Here is a 23,646-nt window from a genome sequence, read left to right on the forward strand (position 1 = left end):
TAAAACAGGTAAATTAAAGGCATTGTTATTTACAATGGCAATAGCTTAAACTCTCGCAAATGCGAGACCTATTAAGGTGGGAATGATTTTGCAACACAACCGGGAGTTGCAAAGCATTTAACTCGTGTCCCTGCTGTTGCGCTGGGCAGTGGAAATGCAATTGTACGTGCGCAACATTTGTATGTGCATTGGTGGCAAAGAAATCGGGCACCCATGTTAATGTGAAAGCGGGCGCCCATGTTAATGTGAAATCGGGCACCCATGTTAATGTGAAAGCCGGCGCCCATGTTGTTAATCTTAAAGCGGGTGCCATGCTGAAACCTAAAGCGCAGCGCCTGCGGGCGGGCGGGACGCAGATGAGGGGCTACGAGCTGCTGGGGCCATTAGCGAGTTTGTTTTCATTTTGGCAGCCGTCCATCACAACAGGATTAAGTTGGGAGCCTTGGGCACGTCTTAACAGCCGTAGCAGGAAAGTTCTGTCTGGAATAGAACAAAATAATTAAAGAAAATAGTGCTCAAGGACTAAATAAACATACCATGTAACCACACAAGTAAAAAGACCGCCTTCATTGGAGGTTACAAATGCAGACAAGGCATTAGAAAGAAGAGACTAACAAGCCTCTTAAGGGACCACAAGCAGCCATTTAGAAAGATCAGCAACATGAGCCAATTGAAAAGATGGGCGGAGAGTTGGCGGAGCTTCAAGTCCATACTTGAGTTCAGCATGCCTCCCAGAGTAGCGCATGCGCTGCTCTGGCTCGATCTAATAAGCCCCCTTGGGTGGGCCCGGGCCTGGGGGGTTGCAGTACTTGTAATATTAGGGGGACCTCTACAAGGCCCCAGAGCATCCTTCTCCTGGAGCTGTTTTAAAAGTTAAGGAAGGGGGGCATGCGGCGCCCCTCCGTAAGCATCTATGAAGCCCCAGGGATGCCATCCCCTGGGGCCATATTACTTTTAGAGGGAGTGGGGGCACGAAGCCCCTACCCAACCCTTTATGAGGGACTCCATGAGCACGTGTCATTTTAAGATTAAGGGGAGAGAAGTGAAGTGAGGAACCCCTTCCAAGCCTGTATGAGGACACGGTGGCTCCATCTCCTGGGGCCTGATTTTTACAGGGGTGAGGGACATCAGGCCACCCACCCAGAGCCATAGATCAGTCTGGAGACCCCCATTCCAGAAGACCAGATGCAAGTAGTGCCCTGGGAACCCCATTCATCCAGGACACTGCTGATTCCAACCCCGGAGAGTTTGGGCATATGCTGCCCACACTCTCCGAGGCTGGGCACACAACTTTGCTCCCGTCCACGTGAGAACAGTGAAAAAGAATACTTTCACCCTGCCGGTAGTGTAGTTGGTTCCTGCTAGCATCACAATGAGAGCTAGCTGGGGAGCCCAAAAGCTGGATTGCAGGAGCCTCGGGTGGGCACTCACCAAAAAATCAAACAGTAGGCGGCTCCCACAATAGTGGGGATGGTGAACCGGCAAAGGTTGCGTGGGCCTTAGGAATCCACCTGCAACCCTCAACATTATAGCTAAGTTGGGAGGGCACCGGGGCACCCATTTAAATTTTTTTTTCAAAATGACTGGCTCCCACCACAGTGGTGACTGGGGACCAAGCCGGGGCTGCGGGATCCTTGGGTATCCCCCCACAGTCCCAACTAATAATACGTTGTGGGTGCCCCGGATGGGCACTGTAGCACCCAAAAAACTAATAAAAAATATATAAAATGGCAAGTAAATGAGCGGCAGGCCATACCCTGCACCCAACCGCAAGCCATGCACGGCCAAAAACAGTTTGTAGTAGGGGGCTGGGCACTCACAGGGGACTGGGCATAAGCCCTGCACCCAAACCCCACTGCGCACAGCCTTTGTCCATGAGTGGCTGGGGGTTGGATGCCTACAGGGGTTGGCGCAAGCTCGGCACCCAACCCCATGCCACAAATGATCGATAGCATCGGAAACTTATACGGATGAGGCAACCTCTCTCCAGGTTGGATTTACTTCTAGGAAGCAGCAGCATCTACACAATGAAACAAGCTGCCTGGGGTTTTGAGACACACCATGCTGCAAAACCAGTCACACATCAGAAGCTCTGGCTCTGGCCTGCAGGGCTCCCCTGCCCCCACTCCCTGTGCCTCCCTCCTAACCATCATTCTGCAGAGCAGCATCCGCCTGGGAGCAGTCTGGAGGATGGCTGGCAACAAATATGTTAGTTTATTTCACCTCCTGGGCTTCATGAGGCTTGCTATTATTTATAGAACAAATCAGGTAGGTAAAGGATGAAAAACAAAATATGTACCAGCCAGCAATGCAAGCCAGACTGCTGCAGAAATGGAGGGGATTGATGGACAAAGACAGACAGAACTGTATTTAGTTACATAAGATTTCATACCTATGGCCATGCATCAAAGTGCATTATCTGGCTGGCAGCATGAGGCAATGTGGAGCAGTGCTTGGGTGGAATGTGTTCCATTGCAGTGAAGGAAAGGCGTACTGGCCTATAGGGCAATCTGGCAGTGCTGTAAGGGCTGGTCTGACAGGACAGGGTATGGGCTGGTGTTTGGGCTGTGGGAGTGTTTTTACTGTTGATTTCTCTGCTATTACCACAAACATTGCCTGCAGCAAGCACACAACAAGGAATACGGAACAGCTTTGTCCTCTTCAAAGATGGTGGATGTCAGATCCGTAAACAGTGCTGAGCTTGGAGTAGCGGCTTCTATTCGAGTACATTAGTTAATAAGCAGGAACCAAAGATCAAATGGATTATAAAATTAGAAACAGCCTAGATTCTCGTGAGATATTCTAATCAAATCAAAGAAAAGCACTTGATTTCTACTACTCAGAGAAGCCCGCTCAGGTTTAGTCAGTTGGGTCATTGCACCCATCCAGTCCTCTCTTCATGGGATACAAGATGTGTTTCAGATCCTTCGAACATTGATTTGGCCACAAAGATCCCTCCCACTGTTCACCCCCTGTGAAGAGTGTGCTTAAAAGTATTCAACATAAGGGGTATATTGTTTTATTGCAGTTAAACTACTGCAATAGGGAGAATATATTCACGCACTTGAGCAAAACATCTTTTTTGGCAATTATTTACTATGAATTAATGCACATAACTAGAAACACCCGCAGGCCCTTTCCCACTTCTCATCGACTGCCCTTGTGTTATTCGTATAGACAGGTAGCCAAGAAAATGAATCCGCGTGCTTGGGTAGCGGGCTGGTATCGCTGTCAGAAGGAGGCATGGATTTTTGAACAGTTGGCGCCAATTAGTGGCATCTTCTCTTCATGAGGGCAGCTCGCCTGTCAGTCCGAGTGTGATATTTCTGTATCACTGCCAATGCAAGATAGGTTGTTAAAGTCACCACCACAGGGCCTTCCTGCTCTCGCCTGCTTTAATGAAGACACATAAGTCACAGAACAATTCAGAAGAGGCATGGTGGGGAAGAGGTGGCAAGGGACCATCTGAGCAAACTTGTTCGCTGCTGTGTGGACTTGCAGCTCCTTCCGCCAATGCACGCAGAAAACATGACAGGGCCAGCAGTGCTGTTCTGCACACCATGAATTGTAGAATGGTGGCTGCTTGATAGTTCAAGAGTCTGGGAACCTCCAGGTCTCTGTCATGAGGCATGTCTAGATTGGCAGAGACCACATGTTATTCCTTGTTGATCTCTGTTCCTTTCTCTGAGAACTGTTTGATTCACCTTGAAGGTTGCAACCGTGCAGTTGTACATGTCAGAGTTTCCATAGAAAGAGCGTTTTTTGTTTTGATAATAACTTTGCTGACAAATCTTTATGAAATTTCCCCCAAAAAGTTAATCAACTTCAGCTCCCCCCTGGAAAGTTTCGGGGTGATCCATCAAGCAGGACCCATAAAAAGGGGAGTTCCAAAACATTTCTTCCCCATGCATTTTCCATGCATAATTTCCGTTTAGAAAAGGATACAGCCAAAATGATGTAACAAAATTACAGCAAACTTGGCAAAGAAGCTAGATCGTTACCCAGAAAGGGAGCTTTTTGTGATTTGTGTGTAAATCTATTCAGTAGTGTTTGAAAAATTAAAGTTCAAAATGGATAGATATATTGATAGTTGATCCAGTAAGATGCTTGAACGAGTCCCGCGAAATGCAAATAAAAATAATTGGAGTGATCTGATTGGTCACAAGTGCTGATACTTCAGTACTTATAATCTAGTTGGAAATGTATAATTCCAGAAGAAATTGTTCTTAAAGTTTCCCTTAATTTTTTTGGCCTTACCAAATTTGCTTTTTCCTTAAGTCCGTTTCTACAGTAGGTTTCCCAATAGATTTTCCCTGTCGAGAAGTTCCCCATTTGCACGTCACTGACCTCCGTGCCCACATCAGCCTTTTTTTCTGTTGCCCTCAAGAGTTTGCTTGCTCATCCTAATGTAGCTCAACACTTACTGAACACGTTCGTTTGTTCAGGTCTTTCAAGAGAGTAAAGACTTAAGAACATGAAAGAATGTTTTATAGTTCTCTCCTTCCGCTTGCAATTCTAACCAGCACTTGAGTCCACCAATCCTAACTTATGCATTTCTGTTGTAACTTAATGCATCCTCCACAGCCTTGCAAGTCCCTGCTGCTCAGCCAGTGGTTGAGGTCACGTAGAATGTCGAGAGTGTTTGAGAGGATTGAGTGTCAATTGAAGATATGGGCTGAGCTGCAAGGAGACTGCTCCTGGTGGGGCTTAGCTATCTCCTTGAAACTAAGATCTAATAAACCTTCTTATAATCTACACCACGGCCTCTGAACTTTGATTTTTTTAAATCTGTTTTATTAAAGTTTTTAAAGGTTACAGATGCTTGTAAGACATCATAAACAAGTTACACTCCATGCATGGTATCACCCAATCATTCTAGGTGCCCATTCCCATCGCACATATAATTAGTCTCATCCCTATCCCCGACATTACCGTCGTATCAAGGTGGGTACAGAAACAACCGTCAGTCCTTGCTCTGGATGAGATGTGCCCCTACACAAGCCTCTGAACTTTGATTACAACAATTTCATTGACCAGTATGTCCTATAAGAGTTTTGTAGCATCCAGCAGATCTCGAAATCTTTAGCATGATTAAAGATATTACTAGTGATATGTAACAATCGTTCAAACCAATGTTATTACTTAATCCCTGTACTAATGTATCCATAGAAACTACTTCAATCTAGCGTCCATTGCTAATGTCCTGCACACTTTAATATCTGTTACCTGAATAGAGCAAAGAGAGGCCATCTTTTATTTCTCTGCTTTTTATCAAGTACCTTCTTTTCTATCTATTAACTCAATCTACAATGCCTTTGATTAAAAGACAGCCCTATTGGCTTTGATAACGCTTGTTTGGGAATGTATTGGAGTACCTTAGTGACCCTTTTTAAGTCATTAGTAAATTTCCCCCAATTTTACACATTCTATCACTAATAAAAATGAGAACACTATTATGCACTAATTGCCCACTTCCAGGTTTCGGCACCTCAAGCAGGAGTCAAGTGCGCATGACAAGGGCGTAACGGGGGGGGGGGTTACCTCAAAGATAATGCCTCCTACAACATTCGTAACTTCTATTAGAATATGTTCGTTAGGAGGAGTAGTTTATTAGAAAACTCTTTTGAAATCTTTAAAAACCCTTGCATAAACTTTGTGTTATTCTCCATTGTGTTAGCAGAGCAATGTCGGCTGATAGTCATTGTCGCGTGATATCATGAGGAGAAACATTGGGTGCGCTAAAGCAGCAACAGCAGACGAAGCTGATTGGCTGATGAAACTCTGAAAGTCTGCCTTCCAAGCAAACTGATTCATGAGGACAGCCTGATCGATCAAATTCATCTTCTAAAATACAAATTCAAAACGTCCCTCTTTGATCAACATTGTACCCACACGTGATATTTTGACCCCCTGATCAGGACGTTGGCAGCTGTTAATGCCTTCTGCGTAAGGCTTAGAGCTGTTAACCTCCAACAGGTTGGGGGGATTCCGGCTGTTGGCATCTGTCCCCCCTAATTTCACCAAGTTCAGGCAAACAGGTCAACCGGTCCTATCTATTTCATGTCCCTGCTTGAAATTCTCACTGAATTTAGCCTGCAGGCCAGCATGAGCCCAAGTACCAAGATTCTGATTGGCTGAGCCCGTCTCGCATGGGCATTTCCAAGAGTCTTCTTGAAGTTGTCGAATGGTTCAGCCCAGTCTGTTGGAAGTACTCTAGCACTGTTCTGCTTCTCCATCACAAGAGGCAGCCAACGGATCCAAGCTCGTCCTCCTCCAATCCCGCCGGCTCTTTAATTCACATTGTGTCCTCAATACGTCTTTGGAAACGCTGGGCTCTGGTTCATGTAGGAAGAAGCCGCCTGCAGCGCCCTGTGGTCACCCGCGCGCTGCCACCCAACTGTAATACGCTGTTTGCGGCTCTGTAATTGTGTTGCTCTGCTCCAGCTGCGGCAGCTCATGACTGGAGCAATTGGAAGGAGATAATATTATTCGGCGCCTTCCCTGGGGTTATTGATTCCTCTCTTTCTACCAGCCCGTGAAAGCCACTTTAGCAACGGAAGCGACACCTCCGCATTGGAAAAGAGCCCCAGAGGACTTCTGGAATCTAAAGATGGGCCAGGGGATGTCCCCGGCAATGTCACTCACGGAAATGGCTTTTTCAGTATTGCCTCCGAGGCATGGTCCTCTGCTTCGGGGGATTTGACGTTTGTTTTTTGGCGCCTCATTATTATAGGGCTGTGCAGAGGAGGTTAGGACGCAGCACCCATAATGAAGGTGCTTCAACATTTGCATCCTTCTAGAGGTCTGGGACTACACATCTCAGCTTTTGCAACTCCATCCGCTGGCTGACAATGTATGAGCTTTGTTTGGGGGGGCTTCATGGGTAGTTCTTTAAACCCTTGTGTTGCTGCTTGAAACGGATGTATGATGGAACCCCACATGCATTTCCCATGCATGCCTTTACTCTGCAATCACTACCCCGACTGCGACGTTACCACGCATTCCTTTACCACACAAGTTGTTACAACGACTTGCCTTAGGGAGGCGCTGGACTTTGAAATAGTACAAATTACTATTCCAACTCCAGTCAGTGTATGAGTAGGGTAAGTGTTGGATTTAAAATCGAACACCAGCCCAACAACGCGCCCCAGGAAGTAAGACACAGCAATGACTTGTATGGTAAAGGAACACTTGGGGAGAGGAGTTGGCCTAACGGCTAGGGCGGTCGACCTCAAATCTGGGGAACTGGGTTCGAGTCTTGGCAATGACGCTGAACATCCTGTGATTCAGGGCAAATCACCTAATCTCCCCGTGCCTGACACAAATGAATGTGTCCTCATGTAGTGCAACTGGTGCTATGTAAAGTGCTCTGATACCCGATTCGGGTCAAGTTCGCGCTATGTAAAACTCTGTAAAAAAAAAACGTGGTATCATTGCAGTCGGGGCTGTGACTGCGGAGTAAAGGTAGGTTGTGGTTCTGCCTGCGGGGCAAAGAATGTTTCCCCTTGAAACCCACATGTAGTGCTTTGTAACCATGGTGATTTTACCTGCCACAACAGGGAGCTATCCTTATTGAATCCTGTCAAATTCTTGCGGGTGAGGATTGGGAAGGATCTCTCACTATTATGGGTTCTATTTGTGCCAGCTGAGAAAACCACTGAACCCCTGCCCCACCCGAGGATGCCGTGCAAATGAGGCCTTCCCCTTGTCACTTCCTGGAATTCCATTTCTCTTGTGGATACAGTCTGGAGGGGGCGGCAGGGATTGCACCAACCTAAATGTGACTACGCGGGTACAGTTTTGCTGTTAGATATCTTGCTTTGATACCAGGCAGGGTGTGTGGGAGGGTGGCCAAGCATGAGCCCCCTGAAACTTGGGGAGGGGCCAGGATTGCCACTTTTGGTGGCTGGGGAGTTGGGGGAGGGCCGAGGACGACGCCACAGTGCTTTCCCTCAACCATGCACAGTGAACAATCTATGGGGCATATCAACAACAACCGGCGATAATTATCGCTAAGCGCACTTAGCGCTAGGATAATTATCGCCGGCTAGCGTGGATTTTTATCGCTGAGATAGCGTGCTATCAGCAACGCTTATCTCAATAGCGATAAAAATCCTCATGCTAAGTGGCTAACGTGAGATTATCGCTGGAAACCCAGCGATAATCTCACGTTAGATTGTTGATAGGGACAGACAAACTTAGCCATGATATCCTCCTTCCATAGGATATCATGGCTAAGTCAGAAAAATACCAGACGTAAAAAAGCACTGCTTTTTTTGTCTCTAACAGGGTTAGCGATATTCTTGATAATAGGAGAAATGTCGCTTAGCGACATTTCTCCTATTATTTTACTTTGGAACGCCTCCTTTGCATCTCATTAGAGATGCAAGGGGAAGCGTAGAGTAAAAGGGTGCTAACATGCCAATTTGCATGTTAGCACCCTGTTGTTGATAGGGTGCTAGTTTTATCTCTGCTTTTTTGGCTTTTAAAGCCAAAAAAGCAGAGATAAAGCCCTTGTTGATATGCCCCCAAGAAAGTAGGCCTGGGAGTTCTGTAAATTAATTAAACAATCATATTTTTGCAGTGTGTGGGCATATATCTATCTATTCGGAGATTTGCATCTTGTTTGTAAATTAGGTCTCAAACTTTTGGAAATAAGGGCATTTGTTGAATGGCCCTTGAAATGTTTGAAGTTTATGTTTTACTGGCTTATAGATACACTTGATATATCAAAACTGCCTTATAGAATAATGAAACACACTTCGAAGGTTTTTTGGTGCATTTGGACTGTATGTGTAACTTACTTATAGATGAACATCATTAGATAAAGCAGTCTGTGTTTTTCATTCATGCACAATATTATTAGGTTCTGGGGCAGCAGAGGGCTGAACCATGTGAAGGTGGGGAAACCAACCTCATGATGTTCACTAGGTTCTGGATATCACAAGGGGGGGGGCACTGATTAGCAGAAGCTGGAGGGGGCAGAATGACATGCTATGATCTTCCCTCCCTTATTGTAAAGGTCTAAGAAGGGTTAGATTACAGAAATACAGCCACATCCCCAAGTGGGCATGCGTGTGTATGGATTATGGACCACCACGGGCTAGATTTTGGTAGAGCATCTGAGGAGCCATGTATCATTGGGGGTGCAGCAGGGGGGTGGGGTCAAAGGAAGCATTATTTCTTAGGACTTATGCTTCCAGGGTCCCGTGGGCCTTCAGTAAAATGTCTTTATAGATTTTTTATTGTAAGCAGGCTTATCGTCTTCATAAATAATGTGACAGCTTAAGAGACCATATCATTAGATGACGCCAGAGGCCATTTTTGTATTAATACTTAGAAAAAAGTACTCATGGCACCTGCCATAAAAAGAAGCAGAGACCAGGGGGTCCGCGTCGCTTTGTCCTCAGGCCTCACAATACCTTCAGAGGAGCTCCTGGGAGCCCAAGTAAAGGATGAGATGTTTATGTTTCACCTTCCTCTTGAGGTGTTCGTAGTTGCTTTGTCAACTTTGCTCCACAAACTGCGCCACCCTCACGTCACTTTTCCCATGTTAAAAATGACGCAAAAGTGGCACACGGGGCTTGTAAATCTGCCCCCTATGTTTCCATTGAAGAGTTAGGAGAGAAAATTAAATAACATCTTCCAGCTTAGGATGGAGCCAATCAGCTTCCAGCTCTGCTTGGGAGAGGAGACCTTATTGGATGCAGATGCTCCACGTGGACCATTAGACCTTCCTAGGAAGGACTGTTGGGGCGATCAGTCTCTCCGGGGAAAGGGAGCCCTGTAAATATCACACCCACTGGTCATGCTGGGGAGCGCCACTCCCACTGCGCATCCATTGAACGCGCACCATCATGCGCATCAGGGACAAATTCACATTCAAATGCAATACTATTACATTTTACGTATACGTCTATGATTTTCATAGATTCTCCAAGTTGAGAAATCCCTTCATCTGCGCCACTTCCAAATATAGATGGTTCTGTGTTTTTTGCGTCTTAACAGCGCAACCTATCCCTACCTATGTAAGATACAGCGCTTATGTGCATTCTCACAAAGAGCTGGCTGTGGACGTTACAGACATTTTCAATGGACCCCCTCCATATTCAATTTTGAATATGAATTTTCCTAAATCTACCTCACACCAGCGCTTCATTTTAGCTGGTGGTTGCCATTGGGGGCCACTGGCACTCATTTTTGGGGACCGGCACTTTCCTCATCAGACATTTCCTGAGAGCAGGAACAGTGGCGTAGCCGCCCAGTCCCTAACCGCCTTGCTGCTTCTGCGTGTTTTACTTGCTTGCAGCTAGCCAGCACAATGAGTGCCCCTTTGGGGTGAACGGTGTGGCCCCCCACCGCACAACAGGGGCCTCAGTTACGCCCCTGAGCAGGAGAGGGAAAAACACACAAATGGGAGAGAAGGAGGAAGAGAAGACCGGAAATCGTCACTGAGAGAGAAAGCAGGAGCCTGCAGGGGTGAGATAAAGGGGCAGGGAGTGGCTGGCACTGGGTTAAAGAGGTGTGAGGTGGATTCAGGACAACGCAGCCTAGGTATTCGGCATGCTGACATTTAATAGCACCGACCACGGGCTTCTGAGAAGCACTTTGGGCACCGGCACTCAATATTTTACAAATTGAGCACTGCTTCACACCTAAACAACATCCTGATTGATTTTACGCTGTTATACATTACGTTGCTCCTGCAGGAGTGGAAGACAGAGGACTCTGATTCTGGTTATCGGGATCTGTAAATTGTGATGTCTTATGCCACTTCTTGAGTTCCTCTGCATCACATAAGTACACAAAACCCAAGCAGAATCCGTCCTGTAATACATCAGACTCGTCTTCCAGGTAGACCAGAGGCGGGCAGACCCATCTGCCTGCTTGTAATGGAAAAGCGCCATCTGACAGCGCCAGATGGAAACGCATCCACAAGCAAGTGGTGGGCAGAGGCGGAGATTACAGTGCGTATAATTATGCATTATTTATTATCAATGTTCCATATGCTCTTAAAGGCTGATGTTTCCCATTTGTGAAGTGTGAGGAAACAAAGTTCCTCTTGCTTCATTACTCTGCCCTCTTGCCTTTTCCCATCCCCCACTGCCTACTTCACATCCGCCCTCACCCTCATGGGACAGAGTGGTTCTAAAATGAGGACATTATGGAAGAGAAGTTCACATTACAGAAAAGTAAGGAAATAGCTACAACTCTCAGTCTTGTACCTAGAGCCCATGCTAGGAAAGGGACTGTGTGCCATAACCCAGTCCGCCGTTCTCCATACTACTGCCCCGATTACCAATACCCTGGTAAAATCTTATATCCAGGGTCACTTCTGTTCCCACACATATTGCAATTAGGAGTATTGCAGCCAATACCAAACCACACACACACACATTTTCCCTCGTTTAATTTCAGTAGGTCAACTTGTCAAATATGCCCCATTAAATTCCAATACAGGAGGAATTTGGTGAGAAACATGAAATTCTGCATACATTTGTAAAGACTGTATGCTAGGGGAAGAGTATTTACCCGCTTTTGTAAATACCTCGCCCAATCAGGGACACTTGTAATCGGGACCATGTGTCATAGGCACAAGCGTGGACCTCCTTTCATCCCCATTGCTATTCTGTGATAATCCGTTTAACACAGTTAGAAATTGGGTCTCTGTTTGGCAGAGTTTTGCAGCCTGTCCAAGTAGGGACCACAATCCTAGTCAGGGTAAGTCAGATACACAATCTAAATTAACCTGTGCTCCCCCTCTGGTAACTTGGCACAGAGCAGTCAGACTTAACTTAAGAGGCAGTTTTTTTTTAATTTTTTTTTTTTTTAATCCCTAGCACACGGCAAAAATGTGAGTTTTACAACTCAGAAATAAAAGGTGAAAGAGTAAGCACAAAATATCATAGACATCTGTAAGTTTTCTTGTTTTTTATTCCAGTGTATCTTCAGGCTGAAAAGAAGATACACTGGATTAAAAGACAAGAAAACTTACAGATGTCTATGATATTTTGTGCTTACTCTTTCACCTTTTATTTCTGATTTATAAAATTCACATTTTTGACGTGTGCTAGGGATTTCAAAAATTTTGAATGTATTTGTTGGCCTAGGTCACAAAGTTTTGAGGAGTTTGGTGGTTCTCCTCACCCTGTTAGCACCGTTACCCAGATATTATTACGTCAAATTTTGAACTTGTGTTATTTTCCTGTGTGGCGCCCGCTAAACCTACAACATACATACCACTATAGCTAGTCATTAAGAGGCAGTTTGTAAAGTATTTGTGCAACACTTAAATTACAGTGACATAGTGAAAACAACACAAAAAGACACCACACCAGTTTAGAAAAATAGAGAATATGTATCTGAGTAAAACAAGACCAAGATGACAAAATTCCAATAAGTAGATGCCAAGATATTAATTTTTAAAGATTTAACCCCAAAATAGTGCTAAAAGGTAACTTGCAGTCGTGCTACACCAGGTTAAATCCAAAGTTTAGGCCGACCGTGATAGAGCGCAGCCCGGGTACAGGACTCGGACAGGTCTCGCTGACAAAGTACCTTGCATGGAGCAAGTGCCGACGTCAAGAGCCAGAGGCGTCGCCGTCGATTCTCGCCAAGGGTTCCCGCGTCATTATCGAGCCCCATTGAGATACAGGCACTTCATCGTCATTGAGCTATGCGGACCATCGCTGTCAAGCTGCGTCAGCGGTAGGATTGCTGTCATCGTTGAGCCACATCAGTGGTAGAATAACTGTCTCTGAGCAGCCGCTGCATCAGCAGAGAAGGGTGATGCGTCAGCGCCAATCGGCTCGAAGTCGCAGATGTCTCAACTTTGATGTAGAAAAAGCTGCAAAAACCCACTTCTGAGACCCAGGAAGATTAGCACCTCAGGCAAGGGGGGACTCAGAGTTGGCAGAGTCCAGCAGCTTAAGCAGGGTGGAGGGAAGTCTTTTGTGGCCCTGAGACTTCAAGTAAAGGAGGCAAGTCAGCAAGCCCTTGGAGAACCTTGGTGCAAGGATGTAGAGTGCAGGTCCAGTCCTTCTCACTCACAGGCAAGAAGCAGCAGGCAGCAGGCCAACACAGTAAAGTAGGTAGCAAAGTGGCAGTCTCTCTTACAGCACAGCAATCAGCAGGCCATAACAGTAAAGCAGTTAGCAAAGTGGCAGTCCCTCCTGCAGCACGGCAGCTCTTCTTCGTGGCAGAATGGTTCCATCAACTTTCTGATTTGGTGGTGTCAGGGGTCAAGTACCTATTCCCAGTTGTGCCTTTAAAGTGGGGGAGTCTTTAAATAGACCTTTGAAGATCACAAGGTCCCTGCTTTTCCTGCTCACTGCAGGGATTATGCAGCACTTTGTGTGGGTACAGACACAGCCCTATTCAGTTTGCAAGTTTCAGCTTCTCCCTCCCAATCTATCTCAGGAAGGCCCATCAGCCTGCGATGGGCCATCAGGATGCAAATGTCACACCCCAGCTCCCTTTGTGTGTGACTGTTTAGAGGGAATGCACAAAGCCCACCTGTCACCCAACCCAAACGTTTATTCAGATACAGGCAGAGGCACAGAATGGTTAAAGTAAGAAAATGCCAACTTTCTAAAAGTGGCATGTTCAGACTTACAATTTAAAATCCGACTTTACCATAAGCTGTGATTTTAAATTGTGAGTCCAGAAATACCAAACTCCAAATCTCTGTCTTTTCTAAAATGGAAATTACACTTAAAAGATGGTTGAACTCAATCCCTATGTTAACCTATGGGTCAGATTGGCCTTGCAGTGGTGAAAAACGAATTTAGCCCCTTTTCCCTACCAGGACTTGTACAACTCAAAAGTACATGTTGTACCTTTTGAAAACACTGTACCCTGCCCATCGGGCTGCCTAGGGCATGCCTTAGGGCTGATTTATATGCAATAAAAGGGAACGATTGGGCCTTGCAAGTAGGTTCAACTTGCCAGGTCAAAATGGCAGTTTTAAACTACACACACAGGCTCAGCAGTGGCAGACCAGAGCCATGGTTAAAGGGCTACTGACGTGGGCGGCACAATCAGTGCTGCGGGCCCACTAGTAGCATTTCATTTACAGGCCCTAGGCACATATAGTGCCCTTTACTAGGGACTTATGAGTAAATTAAATATGCCAATCAGGTGTAAACCAATTATACCATGTTTTAAGTAGAGTGCACATGCACTTTAGCACTGGTTATCAGTGGTAAAGTGCCTAGAGTCCTAGACCCTGCGGAAAGGGCCATTCCCAACAATTACTATACAATACTATACAATTGTTTCACAAAACCTTATTATCCTGCTCTACTCTTCTTTCAGTTCTTTCCCTGGGCCATATGGCATACAATGTGTGAGCAGTGGGGGTATAATTAGTTATTGCACCATGTGTGCTGCTTCTTAATTAGGAATGATGTAAGCATATTTTGCTGTAGCTCATATGAAAAGTTTGCACCAGGAAAAATAATTGAGAAAAAAGATTGTGGAACGATTGCAAAAGATGCATTTGAACAATTAAGTTTGTATGTATTTTACATGGGTTAGGACTGGCTCAGTGTGAATGGCTGAATGACATAGTGCCACCTGTCAACTAAGGTTCTGTGGCTGGTGTCACACATCTACTATTGCATGGAAATGGAAATATAACAAAATTGTAATCATACCGCTACGCATACCGCTACGCAAAAAATAAACATGATCACTTTTCTTTAGTTAAAAACAACTGTGAAAAACACTGATTTTACACTGCCAAGGCTGCATTTATAACAGGAAATAAAGCAAATGGTTATCCAGAGTTTAGTGAAGCAGAAGCATGCCATAAATTGGCAGTGCTTTCACCCAGACAAACCCAAGGTCACCCCACTCAGTTTAGAGTTGAGTAAAGTGCTCTCACTGCTGAAGCCTGAACAGATTCTATTGTGAGAAACCTCTGACCTGACTACCTGTCTACCACAGGGCGCATCACTTTGTTTAGGGCTGGGAGAACAGCACTTATTTTCTCTTACAGAACAGCCATGTGGGTCGTGGAGGTCCTGGGCAGTGGCGTCTCCTCAGGGGAGTGCTGCGGGGCGGTGCGGGGAAGGGGCAGTGTGGGGTTAGTAAACCCTGGCATATGGCCGAACAGAGTTGAGTAAATAATTAAATAAATAAAACTAATTACACTGCGTGCTGCATCGCTGATTTGGCGTTGCAGCGCGCGCAATGTAATTTGTTTTATTTATTTATTTACTCAACTCCGTTCGGCGTATTCTGTAGTTTACTACCCCTCACCCTGCCCCTCTCCCGCCCCACCGCCCTGCAGCACTCCCTCAAGGAGCCACCACTGGTTCTGGGCAGAGAAACTATACAAATGCTTCAATGCGCAGGGCCTGTTTTGTTTTCTGAAAAAAAAATCTTGGCTGAATTGGTGAATCAAACACAACACCTGTTCGGCAAAGATTCTGTGCCTTCAGAGAAGCCACCACAACGGTGTCTCTGCTGAAGACAGAGGGACCACATCCAGACTATGGGGTGTCTAAATATTAGTGGTGGGCGGGAAACTTCGCTGGGAGCGCAGAGTTTCAGAAAAACTCTGCCAACTGCCAGATGGCAGAGTTTTTTATTATGCGCAACTCGCCAACATTAAGTTGGTGAGCGACAAAATCAAACGCTAGACTGCCTCCAGGTGAGATTTCTAAATGCTGGCGGTTTCGGCATGTTGCTACCGCTCGCATTGGGAAAGCTGCTGCTTGAGTAGGAAATCTACTCGAACGGCAGAAAGAAGCTAAACCCTCTGGCATGCTGCGTGGTGCCATTCGCGCTGACTTTACAGTGCAGGACAAGCTCCAAGCGGTAAAAATTAGGTCGAATAGTGTGACATACCGAACTTCAACGCTTACGGAATTCTGTGGAATCTCGCAGACTTTTTAGGTAACTCAGTGGAATTCCACGGACTGAAGCTCTATATTTCCGTCCACCCCTATTAAATATGAGGAGGGGTCCAGAGAGAGGTGATAATTGCCTCTGCTGACGTGGCAGGCCAGAGGACCTCCCGCTCTACTCTAACCTACGCTCTTAGCTTGATCTTTTACATTTAAAAAGTCCATAAACAAACTACATTACTTCTCTTGTAAGAGCAAAAAAAACAGCTAACTAATTTTTAAGTTCATTATGTAAAATGGATGGGAACAATTTAACTTTGCTCCATTCCTTTTTCTGCAAGCAGTAAAATGGTGTAAAATATTATTTCTTTCATTTTGTCCCCATAGCAAATTTGCTGTAATGTAGCTATCATCCATTTATTTTTAAGTTGTGAGCTGCTGTTTTCATTTGTGCTTAGTTTTTATAAAAATGAGTGCAGTGTGTTGAGCAGGGCATGCACCCATCTCATTAGGACACACAGGCCCTGATAACAACTGGGGAGGTTAATTCCAATTTGTGTTCAAACAGAAACGTCGGCATGAATTTGAATTCTGAGTTGAGTGGTAATTGTGCCACACGGTAAAACCAGGTCACTGCTGCTTGATTGTCTTCAATGGAGCTCTCCGCATTGCAATCTCCTAACAGGCTTATTTACCGCACCCGGAAAACACCACACCCTGGGGCAATGTGATTTACTGAATAGTGTAATCATCACACATTTTCCCCACTGCTTATAATTACAGCTGTGTTGTGGAAATCGGAAACACCCTAATGAATAAAATATATAATGGCAGTATATTTTTCACATTAATTAGTTTCAATAGCACTCGCATCAGCCATGCTTTCCATGAGCGGTATCGTTAGTACACAGTTTGGCAGTAATCATTTACTCGTTCCGGAGGGATCAGGAGCTAACTTCACCCTGCCAGGATTCAACCCTGTGTTTGGGAAATGTAACCTTGCTAGCAATACCGGACCTTAATGTGAAGTAATGAGCCGTATTTAACATCATACTGTGCACTCCTGTCCTTTCCTTGTGCTGGAGCACTTTTGGCTGCCTAGTGCCACCTGCACGGGTGCCTGCATTGTAAGAAGGATTATTTCTGTGCAGGAATTGCACCTTCCTGCACTAAACCATCCCGAGAGGCATTTTCCTCTTTCTATGTGTGCTGCTAAAAGAGAAAGAGAAGGAAAAAACAAGGAGAAATAATGGGGAAGCGCAGCATTTGGATGCATTCCTAAGTCTACCACTCATAGTAAATCTGGGAATGCGCCAAGATCCATGGGTGGATGCGTGAGAACACCCAACGCTCCATCTAGGGAAGCCTCCCTGGGGCAGAGCAACGCAAGGCAGTGTTTTGCGCTTCCTTGCATTAGTCCAGATTTATGAAGCTCTGCAGGGACCCTGCAAGGTGGCCCTGCATGGTTTGATAACTCTGACTTTAGTGTTGCGTCACCCTGCGTCCCCTTGTATGGAGCAAGAGCATCGTAACACTATAATACATATGGCCAAAGAGTACCAGCTCAAAGCTCAAAATCCAAGACTGCTTCATGATCGCTCCATACAAGGTCATGTTTTCAGTGTCCCGGGTCAGGGCATGTCTGTTCACAGGCATGGAGCATGAGTTAAATACAATTGCCAGAAAGGATAATGTTGGCAATACAATCAAATATTGTATCAGTACCCGAAACAGCTATGTGTGTGTGTCCACCAGACCCAGGGATGGTGGGTGCACAGATTTCCTAATCTACCTTTCTTTGCTGGAACAAACAGCACCAACAGCAATACCTGTGTTATTGGAAAGTGTGTAACACAAATGGAAGGAGAAGTGGAATGGCCTATGGGACGATGGAGTCCCTGTGAGTGCTCTGATGAAATCCAATGGCTGAGCCGTGCTGAGCCCTCGCCTCGGTGGGATTGGAGCCAGATGGGCAGTGGGTGGGTGGGTTCACTAAAAGAGCCGGTGTAGGTCTCCTGCTGAACTTCCTTAAGGGCTGGAGAACACTTACAGCAGGCATAGAGGCAGCATCATTTCAGGACCATAGGGTGACGTCAGATTGTCAGCTGGATTGAGAGGAGAGATGTAGGAAGCGACATTGGCTATCCCAGCTGTACACAGTAAGGGAGACAACAACACTGAGCTCTCACAGCGGTGAGGAGATCATTCCTATTATCCTAAGATTCCTAATACTATTATTCCAATAAAGGAAGTGGACCCCCACAGATGACCCTAAAGGTGGAGAATATGCTACTAAACAGCATCTCACGGGAAAGCTGAATGTATCGTTCCATTCATTCTTCAGTTGCACAAAGTGAAGCAGCGGAGGAGAGACCGAGGAGGGACCTAGCTGGACCAGATCCAGATGTAGCTATTTTCTGACTAAGTGTTTTGTTTCTGGCAGCCGCCACGAAGAGATGTGCAGGGAGAGAGGAAATGGGTAGGTTCAGAGAGCGAATCATGGAGCTGGAGTTGGGATAAGGAAAGGTTATGTGTGCCTTCATGGAGAGCAGGGTTTGCCTTCAGGTCAGCCCTCAGAGGGTCAGGTGTAGAGCTTCGTCTGGGTCGAGTGGCGTGTGTGCGTCTGTCTGGAAGACACTGGCATTGCTGGTGAAACCTTAGTAAAGAGAAGTGAGGAGCATGGACCACTAGCCAATGGGCTGGCCAAGGTTTACAATTACTGGTCTTAGGTATTTGACTGGAGGAGCACACGCAACATGTTGTCTCCCTCTGTTTATTTATTTTATTGATTTATTTATAGTGTTTTATAAAGCGCAAACATGACCATCACTATATTTGAGCACTGTACTAAGAGAGCTGATGAGGGTTGCAGCACAGTAAAGAGAACTGTCCTTTAAGATATGCTGCTCATAGGGTACGAGGAGCAAGGTATAAAGCAATCATATACAATATTGAGTAGGGTGAATGACAGCTTCAAAAGAGATCTCTGGTATAGAGTTCGAAGAGCAGAGCATAAAACATTAGTATACAATATTGAATAGGCTGGATGATAGGTTCAAAGATTTCTCTCATGATACTCTATAAAACTCATCACGTCCCATGGTAGAGGGCAGGACAATTTCCAGTACAGTGAACCAGGATCCACCTTCCAGTGACTTTCCTCCTTGTGTGCAGGACCCTGTAGCAGCTTCCGCCCGGACCTGCCCCTTGACGCTCTTACACTGCCCTTGCTACCCTGGTCCCAGGGCCCATAAAGGCAGCAGTAGGGCAGAAAGTAAACAAGGCCGTCTTACGTTTGCACACATTGCCTATCTCCTGGCTCCTACCAGTAATAGGAGTCTGTGGACTACCAAGAGTGGGGCAAGGGGTCAGACCTGTATTATTGGTCATGAAAAAAGATGCATGATGTCACTGCTGTGACCTTTGGCATTTTCCTGAACTGATGTAAATCTTAAGATTGTATTCATTCTTAATTGCCTCTTGTGGTTGTCAAATAATTGAAACCAAGATGAATGTCTTGGGAAACCACAGCAAACAAACACCCTCCGCAGGACACATAACACGAGCTACTTCCTCCCTTACTTACTGTTTCTGATCTCTTTCCTTCTAGACCTTCCGGTGGCCGATCGCCAGTAACATCGACGGGAATGAGATGCTGGAAATCCAAGTCTTCAACTACAGCAAAGTCTTCACCAACAGGTAGCGGAAAGTGTTCTTATACTTGTTCATTTAATGTCACCAAACTACACTGCAAGAGTCCAGGAAATGTTCTGTGTAAACTTCTCTTGGTCCTGGTCAATCCCAAGCGCCCACTACCCTTACAGCTAACCTCTGGATGAGCTACAAAATACATATTCGCTCTACAACCAGGTTTGCAGCTTGCCAGGTATCTTTGACCCCACCACATTCTGGGACATCCTTGATGTGCCGCCCGTCTCTGCATCACGGACGCTCCTGATGTCCACAACATTTGTATTCCCATTGGCCATCTCCATCAATGCTATTTGGGAGAAATTGGAAAGTTGCATATCAATGAGCCTGAAATTATCATTCTAAATTCATATTTCATTAATTCCTACCTCTGTGTGAATAGATTGTTGGGTTGTCTTGGCATGGGGTCTCATATAGTCTTAGAGCTCGCCATAGTGGGCTTACCAGCCATTAAAGGCACCCTTGGGTGTTAATTACCTGAGCTGAAGGCTAGGGCCTTTAACAAGGGAGTGGGCCTTTAACGGCTGGTAGAGCCCACTAAGGAGGGCAGAATGTTCCAATTTGTAAAACAAAAGCCTCACGGATCCAGAGGGGATTGAAGTCATCTCAGGCTCCGTGAGGCCTTTGTTCACGCAACAGCTGTGAACAAACATTGTCATGTTGGAGTTCCGGGCTTCTACCGGCCATTATAAGCCCTGAGCATTCATTGTTCTCAATGTAGCTCTCAACATTCCAATGTTCTAATACACATTAGAACATTGGAATGTTGGTAGCTCCATTGAAAACAATGGAGTGCTCCGGGCTTATAATGGCTGGTATAAGCCCGGAGCTCCAACATTTCAATGTTTCTTTGTGGCTGTGAACAAAGGCTTCAGGGAGCCTGAGGGGATTTCAATCCCCTCGTGCTCCCTGAAGGCTTTATTTGTTAGAACATTCTGCCCTCTAGTGGCAGAATGTTCTAATAGCCTTATAACCCTTCGTAGCAGGGCTATACCGGCTATTAAAGTCCCGCTGCTTTGTTAAAGTCCCTCGCCTTCGGCTCGGGCCTTTAACATTGCAGCGGGCCTTGAATAGCCGGTATAGCCCGCTACGGCGGCCTATAAGGCTATAATAATTACTCAAGATGGCCATCAGTTTGGCCTGGTGCCAGCCATCAACATTACTTTGCGTATTGAAGACGGTGCGCAAGAGATCACTTTCCTCAGTAAACAGATCCCGTTTTATAACACTGGGCACAGTATCTCCTCCTTGAAGTGGCCCATGATCAGGTGAAAGCACCTAGTGCAGGGCCTTGCACCTCAGTGGGTTTCATTAGGGTCACATTTAGTATGGACCAGTGCCACCTTCTGACAATGTTGTGGTTTCTATTATAAGTTTGCATCGTGAGGCACTTCTCATTTTGGTGCTTATAGCTGGAACATATATGGGGTGTGCCAATTATAATATGTTCCTTTTAGTCTATTGCAACCCCATTTTTAGTTATGTGTAAGGTGGTCCTCAAACAATGGCGTGTGTGTTTTAATTCAAAGGACCGTGTGGATTTGAGAGACAATCACAAATAGCATCTGTAAAAAGTTTAGTATTTCCGGAATGTTACCCAGGCAAGCAGATACTGTAATCCATAAAGTGTGGGACTTTCTTTCATCAAGTAAAGCGAAACAACACAAGTGTTACATATAGCATTATTACATAGCTGTGCCTTTCACCAAATTTCATAATCTCACCTCCCACAATGCATCCTTACCACACGCCAATTGGCATCCGACCCTTTGCGTTGGCAGAAGAAATGCTGAGAATATCCTGACGACCTGTTTCTGCAAGGGTTAGCACTGTGCCTTTGTGTGATAGCCTGATGCATTCTGGGTGTTGTAGTCTTGTTGTATTTCCATTGAACCAATGAGACTTACGTACCTGAAATCAATGAATTATAGGTGAGAAATTCGGGGCTGGTCCCAGGGTCCATAGTAACCTGGAGTGTGGTGGTCAGCCTACTTTAAGGACCTCTATCCATGTGGTCACAAGTTTAAACCTTTAACGGCCCACTCATTCTTACATCTTTTCAAGGTCATGAGAACCATTTAATTGGGTAATCCTAATAGGTCTTATTAGCGCCATGAAATCACTTTGGTGATACAGTGTTGTTAGGACATATGTGAGTCAGTCAGTGAATGAATGAGTGAGGGAATTCATATAGCTATGCACTGCAAAGTAGATGGGCCTGCGGGCTGGTAGCCAATACCTAGGAATAGAACAGTAGAGTCCTCTAGGCGTTACCTACAGCTCATGTGGAAACCCCAACAGCTGCACAGTCACAACTTTCTGTGTTGTTTTGGACCATTCCAATGTCCTGCCTGCTGGGGCTGGAGCACATTGATGGGGTGTAGCAGCTCAGTTGTGTGACCCTGGGCACCCTTGTTGACTTACTTTTAAAGGACTGGTCAGCTATTTCTGTTGTAGGTCCCAGAAACATCCATTGGCTCAAATCCTCCAATAGGGACACTTCCACTGATGGGGAAAGAATAGTAAACGTGGCTGCGGCCATTTTAAACAGCAGGGGAACTCCTTAAAAATGGCGGCCCAGACAGTCGAACAATCGATCTAAACTACGGGTCCCCAGAGGGTTCGTCATCTCATGTCAATGACGCTGCATTGCATCTGAGCCATGTCTGCGAGTACTGAAGAAAGGGTGCTTTGAAGTACATCTAGCGCTTTTTCATAGTCGGGAGGCCCGAGGGTTGCGTTTAGATTTGGTGTGTGTTTCAATATAATTGTACAAAATGTTCAAACATCATTCATTACATGTTCCAGAGCTACCCGGACCACGTAGGGTCGTTATTAATGCTTTCTACTAATGCATTTCATAGAGTTTGATCTCACTTTCTTTCTGTAATTAGAGCAGAGATCCGTGTGGGGGCATTTTTCAAAACCTTGCCGGGCGACTCGTTCATTCTCCGTCGTCTGCAGCTATTATGAAACCTATTAATTCTGGCAAGTGTATAAAGTTTGAGTTCAGCGTAATTGTCACTGGGGGCTAGGAACAGGAGAACCTATTTAAAGAACTGAATATTAAACACAATCTTTCAATGTAGTCTCTAAAGCCCCAGTAAATTAGTTTGCAGCAGTCATCACTTTATAGACTATCAACGGTTACATAACGCCTTGGACTGCAGCGATAAGCCGCGTTTTTGGGGATCACGCTTTACATCAGGAGATATGATGTATGTGCGGCAGGTCAACTTTAAACCGATCCCAGTTCTCGACACCCAGTCCCATCAAGGCTTTAAGTCATTTATATGAACATGTGTAATATACATCAAGACCATCGCTGAAATTATGAATAAAAGCAAAGCCTTGTTCAATGCAATCAAACACCCCATAAAGCCACTGAAAAACACACCAACGCCAGTCACTTCTTTGTCAATAAGATCTCCACCACCATGTAACATCTTCATTACTTGTCAGATCATTTCTTACAGTTCGTCGCTCTTCCAACGTAGACTTCATCAACATGCACGCGTCTTGTATAGTTATATAATGAACAAATGTTTTTGCTTCCCAATACTGTATCCCTCTCACCCAAAATTGAGAAGCGCTCTGGTACCCGTAAGGGTCATGTTCGTGCTATACAAAACATGACAAATAAATAAATAAACATCTCCCATCCACACAAACACTTCCAAACCTTGATAAAACCGGACAGATCCTTCCATTACTAACTCGACCGCGCCTGGACCATGACACCGTTGGCCATCGCTCCATCACCTGCCTCCCGTTCCTTAACAAGCTCTTGAAAAAAGCCTTCGCCCTTCAAGTCCAAGACCATGTCCACAGCACAAATTTACTTTGGGCCTACCAATAAAGGTTCTGCTTCTGCTTTGGGACACAGACTGCAACAATCCAGGTAGTCGACAACCGACTGAAGATCAAAGAGAAAGGTGACACCCGTCTCCTAATCATGGTCAAAACCCTTTCCATCCTCATGAGCAGCACTCAGGCAGTAGTTTATCTATCTGACAAGCAAATATATCCCCTATGGCTCTTCCAAAGCCAACCAACGCCCCTTAAGATTCCTCCAAGGAGC

The 23,646-nt window shown here is 45.5% G+C and overlaps 1 protein-coding gene across 11 annotated transcripts in view; it reads left to right on the plus strand.

Moving 5' to 3' along the window:
• The window catches only part of OTOF (otoferlin), a 1,069,570-nt gene that overhangs the window by 364,237 nt on the left and 681,687 nt on the right, over positions 1-23,646 (plus strand). For all 11 annotated transcript variants that reach the window (XM_085613159.1, XM_085613153.1, XM_085613156.1 and 8 more), the window contains exon 3: positions 19,465-19,553. In XM_085613159.1, coding sequence (XP_085469285.1) covers positions 19,465-19,553 — 89 coding nt within the window. The remainder of the gene's footprint in view (positions 1-19,464; positions 19,554-23,646) is intronic.

Source organism: Triturus cristatus, chromosome 6 (genome assembly GCF_964204655.1).
Source record: "Triturus cristatus chromosome 6, aTriCri1.1, whole genome shotgun sequence".
Classification (NCBI taxonomy): Eukaryota; Metazoa; Chordata; class Amphibia; order Caudata; family Salamandridae; genus Triturus; species Triturus cristatus.